A 6,770-nucleotide genomic window follows, 5' to 3' on the forward strand; every position below is an offset into this window, starting at 1 on the left:
AGACAACACTCTGCTGCAAATTCTCCTGCAAACAGACCAACTGCTGAAGCAGAGGAGTGATGTTGTCGTGCACAAGATCATTGATACAACTGTCGTTAGTGAGAGTCGCAGCCACCAATTTATCAACGGGAATGTCTCCGGTGATCTGGACGCTCATTGGTGGTCCAGATCTGCAGGTCTCTGTTGGTGTCGTCGACGATGGCGGCTGCCGTTTCCCCTCTTGGAGGCATCATCATGGAACTCCTCTTCGTCTACAAGGGGTTGGGCTTTCCATGTGAAAACGTAAGCTCCAGATGGTTTTCGGAGTGGGCGGCGGTGGCGTCTTCATCATTTTCCCTTGGGGGCATTGCTTGGAAGAGCTAGCTTGTACTTGGTGCACATGGTGTTCTCTTGCGTCGGATCTGGTGGATGTCGAGGCAGTGGCCCCGAACGGCTGATGTACAATTTCTGCCATTTTAAATAAAATACTTGATTCTTTCCCTAGGGAGAAGAGAGAAAAAGCAAGAGATTGACAAGATGGGAGCAAACGGTCTTTTTTCTAGCCATCCCACTTCCATTAGCCAAACATGCTACGACAACCCTTGTTGATTGATGAAATTCTTTCAATTTGTCTAATTCACATCTAAATGTTTTTTATGTATATCACATCTATATTTCCACAAATACACAGCAACAAAAAATAAAATAAAAAGTCGAGAAAAATATAGACCACAAACATAGTGGACATCCACGAGACAACACACGAGTAGCAAAATCCAGTCTCTCCCGGGGCAGCTAGCCAACAGGTTGCGAACAGCAAACGAAGCTACTCTGCAGGCACGCTTTCCGGCAAACATACTCCTGACACGAAAAATCTTGGTCGTAAAAGGCTCTATTTATACTACTACTGACACGTGAACCATTGACGCGTGCAACAAGCAACGTAAATGAGTATACTTTGACGAGGAGCGGCCGGTTAATAGTCAAACGTGATGCCTAATTAGCTTGCCAATTACTACAACGACCGCGGAAATTTGGATTTGGACCGAGCTACTAGTTCCTTGGCAGTGAGTATTTATATGGAGCGGCTACAGGTTAATCGACTGATTGTAGAATGTGGTCAGTCGATTACTACAACAAAGGAAAAGAAAAGAGGACAGAAGAAAACTGACTGACCCAAAGTTAGGGTCAGTCGATCAGCCCAACAACCAAACTGGCTGAAAAAAAATTCTCTTGCCCTCTTCTGCCTTCTGTCCAGCCCAAAAAAAAGGGCCTGGCAATATGTGACGACCTGGCAATTCGGTGTTTTGATTTTGATTTTGATATCTTGAAAATTCTCTTGCCCTCTTCTGTCTTCTATGTTTTGATTTTGCTACTGCATCTTATGTGACGACCTGACATATTCAGAATTTAAAAACAGAACACCTCCCTAAAGGCAGAATTTAAAAATGCCAAGAAGGAATTGAATTTGCATATTCAGAGAACTAAACTTGCAGTTGTTGACCAAAAGCAACATACAAAGAAGTATAGTGCTAGCATGCATACATATGTACAAAAAGATAACCACAAGATCTACACCTAGTTGTACTACAAATTGTTTAACTACAGTTAAAGCAGAACCCCATCCTGAAATCAGAATCTAAATTTCCATGCATATACTGAATTTGCATATTCAGAGAACTAAATTTGCAGTTGTTGACCAAAAGTAACATACAATAAAGTATAGTGCTAGCACGCATACATATGTACAAAAAGATAACCACAATATTTTGACAATTTTCACCTATTTGTACTACAAAATGTTTAACTACAGTCAAGGCAGAACACCTACCTGCAGGCATAATCTGAAAATTGCATGCACATACTGAATTTGCACAATCAGAAAACTAAACTTGCAGTTGTTGATCAAAAGCAACATAGAAAGAAGTGTAGTGCGAGCATGCATAGATATGTATAAAAATCACCTAGTTATACTAGAAAAATTGTTAAACTACAGTTAAGGCTGAACACCTCCCTGAAGCCATAATCTATAATATCCATGAACTGACTAAATTTACATATTCAGAAAACTAAGCTTGCAGTTGTTGTTGAGTAGCAACATAGAAGAACTATACTATGAGCATGCATACTACAGCATCTTGACCTGCTTGTGCTAGAAATTATTTAACTACAAGTAAAATCAGAACAACACTCTCATGGCAGAATTTTAAATTTGCATATTCAGAGAACTTAACTTTCACTTGTTCTTCAACAGCAACACGCAAGAACTATAAATACGAGCATGCATACATACTTACAGAAATATAACTATCACATCTAGGGCTAAAGAAGTTGTCAAAGTAAAAGTTTCTAGCACATACTTGTTGATATGCAGTACAGCTCCCTAAAGAAGTTATCTATGTTGAAATTAAATGTGCATATTCAGAGAGATAACCATAACAAGAACAAGTCAACACAAAAAAACCCAAGAAATATAGAAAACAACTTCAAAAGAGAAAGGATCGATGTACTTGCAAAAATCTACCTAAACCTAATTATTGCATTCTCATTACTGCAAGTAATAAAATGCACGAGCATGACTATGAGTACAACTATAATTACAGCAAAAGCCTAATTCATAAATTCAAAGACTACAATTAAAAATTGCATGTTCATCATATTAAACTTGCACACATTTTACAACAGCAAGATTCATATTAGCCTTGTTGATATGCTGATTTAGGTTTTATTGGAAGCAGATACTTTGATATGTACAAAAGAATTCAAGCTATATGTAATACAGAGTACCTCACTGTATTCACGATTATAACTATACTTGCATAATTGATCTATATCAACTGGATTTAGATCATGGAAAGACAAATTATAGTTCCATCTATATAACTAATTACAAAGACAATCGCGACATAGGATGGGAAACAACACCTAAAATACACAGGTTTCATATTAGCCATGAAAAAATGCAGTGGCTAAGTAAACACATACACATAGATTGGTATCTACAAAATAAGTCAAACTATAAAAGAAATGATTAATACAACTCACCATCCTCCTGAAGCATTCCTCATCAAGGACAACATAAACAACTTCAGGTACTTCATCAAAGTCGGAACGGTGGAGGACTCGAACCCAAGGCCATTACGTTTTTCTATAGATGAATGAATTTTGGGAAGCCTATCACCCTTCCTGAAGATTAAAATCGAAATCATAAACATAAGTGTAGACACAAATTTTGTTGCCGTAGCAACCACTCCTATTACAGTATCCAACTATTATAACTACGAAAAAACATACTGCTAATGAATCTAGTTATCTTAATTGCTGATGCACGATAAAGAAGTTGCACAGAATAAGTATCAGCAACAACACCAACATGCAGTAGCAAAACATATTAGAGTATAAAATCTTGCTGACAGACTCCACTGTTGCGTCAGCGGACAATTGCAATAGCCACTGTTTTGGTTGTCATGGCTGCCAGCCATTAGCATTACGATTAACTTCCACATGATGACACTAATTATATCAAAATTGCATTTCTAGGATACAGAGATTCAAAATCAGAAGGAACAACTACACTCGATCAAAAAGAATTCTATACAAGGTAAGCAACAGTGGTATAAAAATAGTTGTAGAGGCATAGGTACTTTGCATGCCATGGAAGCCGTTATGCTATCATTGCATCAATTAGTACTATGCTTTCATGTCATATCAAGATATTAAAAAGATAATTGCATATGCAACCTACAGAAGTTGCACAACTTCATTATGAGCAACAACAACTTCATGGTGGAGCAGACCATACTGTCAACAAGGTGAGGAACACTGAATAAAAATGGATGCAGAGGCAGAAGTTTCAAAACTCTAGTTTAACTTACCCCCAAAAAATAACTAATAATCTAAAATTGCTTATGTAGGTGCCAAAAATTACACAACAGGAATATCAGCAAGTGCACTCTCATGATACAACCAACAAAAACACAAGGTAAGCATCAGCAGTGACTATAATGTAAGGAATTAGATTTGCATGCTGAAGTTGCTAGCAACATGAAAAACCATTGTTATGGTTGCAATATAATAATTTTGAAAAACAAAATTATAAAACTAAGAAGTCTGAACATTGCATTTGCAGGTCCAAAGAGTTGTACAAATAGATAACTAGCAGAAAGGATTAGTGGAGAAAGTTGTCGCCAAGGGAAAATCACTTGCTCAGGTTGTGGCACTATCATAACATTACATGTTGCACAGATGTCAGAAAAGAGACATGGGAGAAAACAAAGAAGGAACGTTAACATTATTATGGGAAGTAACTATGAAGAAAATCAGTAATGAGCATTGCAAAAATATGAATTTTAAGAAACTATAAACGACCAAAATACCTATAGGAAGTGGCGTTCCACAAAATATTTTCTACCTTGAATTCCAACTTATCTTCAAAGATTGGAAAAGGACACTGTGACCTGCAACAAAACAATATCAGCAAGCTCAAAACCATAGTTGTAGAAGTTTGAAATAAACACAAGGAAAGATTACATGTTCAAATTGACAAAGATAGGGACAGAGTACCCCAACTTTTCAAATTAGAAACAAAGAAGATGACCACTACATAGCCTACAAACAAATTTATAATAGCCAAATAATAAAACGACAGACCAAAGTTTCGCCACTAATTTCAATGATATTCAGTAGTGGTCGCAAACATTACACAACCAGATTGCAAAAGAAAATTCAACCTAGGTAACGAAGAGGTGACAGTTCAACTTGACAACATGGGACAAACTACTACAAAATCTAAAGACGACATCGTACTAGCTGCCTATAAGGCATACAGTTCCAAAAGCAGACGCAATATGTCTTAAGACCAAGCTTGAACCATACACTTCAAACAGAGCAGGAAGCCGCAGCAGCACCAGCATCACCACCAGATCCACTAGCATCACCACCAGGAGTGTTAGTGGGGACTACACAGAACACCACGATGTCCGATGGAACAAAAGGAACTCGAAGCTGGGCTCTTGTCACTGTTGATATCTTCAAGACCTTGGGACATAAACCCTTGCGAAAACTAAACATAAAAACTAATCAAATGACATGAAAATTGCACACCAACATAACTAACAAAAAAAAGACGCCACACCAAGTTTATATCATTTTGAGATGAATAATGTTATTTATCCTCAAATAGAAGAGTTGAGATACCACACCAAGTGGTCAAATGGCACTTTCAGAGTCAAACAAAACCCACCTAAATTCAGGCTTAACTATGAATCTAGTTGTACAACCATTTGGTTGAAATCTGTCAAGTGCAGACAGTTTAACATTGACGAGGCTGACAATTGTACATGTTAGTATCCTAGTTGCAGTCAATGCTAGCTTCAGACAATCGGTTACAGAGTTGCAGAATATGTCAATTCAAAAGTTAAACGCCTTAAGTCAGATAGAAATTGACAAAAGAGAACTGAACCATGCATCAGAACACACTTGATTAAGAGAAGGGACTGCAATTTTATTCCTTAAACAAAATCAATGTTGGTTCAGTCTTCAGGCTGGTGATTTCAACGACTGTTCTCAAAGCTTCTTGTATACCTAACCAAGATCTATATATTATAGGGAGAAATCAAAAGCAAAAAAGAAATGGAAGAACACATACCTAAAGCCTCCCCTAGCACACCTCACAGGAAGCAGAGAAAACCCTAACCAGTGACACCTCGAAATCCCTGCAAAATAGATATCAACAGAAACAACAAATGAATAACTTAAAATAGCAAATGTATCATACAGAAAAAGAAATGAATTGGGGTGGGGGAGGGGGGGGGGGGGGCAATGAAGCACAAAGCCTCCACGGTCAGAGGTGGGGGGCAAAGAGTAGTGAAGACCGTGGATAAGAGAGGAGAAGAGCAGTGAAGCAGAAGAGACGACAGAGAGAGCGGCTTTCCTCTACGGGCTGGGCTGCAGCTAAACGGGTGAAGGAATAGCCTCGGCCCAATAACGATACGACTGACCCACTTCAAGGTTCAGTCGATTTTTACACAACCGAAACAACTCATGGTACAGAACGAATCACAGAACAAAATCAATGGGTGAAAAATCGACTGACTCAAAGATCAAAAATCAGCTGACTGAAAAGTAGCTAAATTGGTACTGTATTTATATGTCCGGGGCTGATGCCAGAGATCTGATTTGATCTCGACCGTCTCGACCGTGACGTGGCCGGCAGCTCGACGCACGCACGCACGGACAAATCACAAACCAATCATATACGTAGGTACATAGAAGCTGCACGGCCAGGTTGTAGCATACCATGCCGGGCTCCACCGTGCTGCTGATCGGCGCCTCCATGGCCGCGCTCCTCGTCATCTCCCTCTTCACCTTCCTCTGCTCCAACCGGCGCCAGGCGCACCGCGCGCCGCCGTCGCTGTCACAGCGGAGCGTCGTCGACGTCGAGCTCGGCCACGGGTGCGCGGCCGCAGGCATCGACGAGGCCGTCCTAGCCGCGTACACGACCACGGTGTACTCCTCGGCGGGGAGGCGACGGGACGGACGCCAGATGGCTGCTGCCGACGCGTCGGCCGACGGTGACCAGCCGCCCGACGACACGGACACGGACACGCACACGACCTGCGCGGTTTGCCTGGCGGAGTACGCGGACGGCGACGAGCTCCGGCGGCTGCCCGGCTGCAAGCACGCGTTCCCCCGGCTGTGCGTCGACGAGTGGCTCCGGCGGCGGCCGAGCTGCCCGCTCTGCCGCACGTCGCCGCCTGCGGCCACCACCGATGACTCCTGAACCGCCACGG

The 6,770-nt window shown here is 41.0% G+C and overlaps 1 protein-coding gene across 2 annotated transcripts; it reads right to left on the reverse strand.

The window, feature by feature from the left end:
• Positions 1–959: 959 nt before the first annotated feature.
• Positions 960–5,827, reverse strand: LOC123102089 (uncharacterized). Of its 2 annotated transcripts, none has more exons than XM_044523372.1 (5): positions 5,627–5,827; positions 4,855–5,041; positions 4,391–4,429; positions 3,025–3,165; positions 960–1,373 (listed from the first exon to the last, which is right to left on the reverse strand). In XM_044523372.1, exons 2-5 carry the CDS (start codon positions 4,911–4,913, stop codon positions 1,352–1,354), a joined length of 261 nt encoding a protein of 86 aa, XP_044379307.1. In that variant the 5' UTR covers positions 4,914–5,041; positions 5,627–5,827; the 3' UTR covers positions 960–1,351. The 2 variants fall into 2 exon arrangements, with proteins under 2 accessions (XP_044379307.1, XP_044379306.1); XM_044523371.1 differs by having other exon boundaries at positions 4,356–4,436.
• Between the last annotated feature and the right edge of the window lie 943 nt (positions 5,828–6,770).

Source organism: Triticum aestivum, chromosome 5A, assembly GCF_018294505.1.
Source record: "Triticum aestivum cultivar Chinese Spring chromosome 5A, IWGSC CS RefSeq v2.1, whole genome shotgun sequence".
NCBI classification, from domain to species: domain Eukaryota; kingdom Viridiplantae; phylum Streptophyta; class Magnoliopsida; order Poales; family Poaceae; genus Triticum; species Triticum aestivum.

Bases quoted from the DNA above. Each gene is read 5' to 3' on its own strand.
- LOC123102089 (XM_044523371.1), bottom strand. From the start codon at position 4,913: ATGCTAGTGGATCTGGTGGTGATGCTGGTGCTGCTGCGGCTTCCTGCT. The intron at 4,437-4,854 runs GTATGGTTCAAG...GTTTTGTTGCAG, and splicing joins CTTCCTGCTCTGTTTGAAGT to GTCACAGTGTCCTTTTCCAA. The intron at 1,374-3,024 runs GTGAGTTGTATT...TGAATATGTCAG, and splicing joins AGGAATGCTTCAGGAGGATG to GTCGTCACATAAGATGCAGT.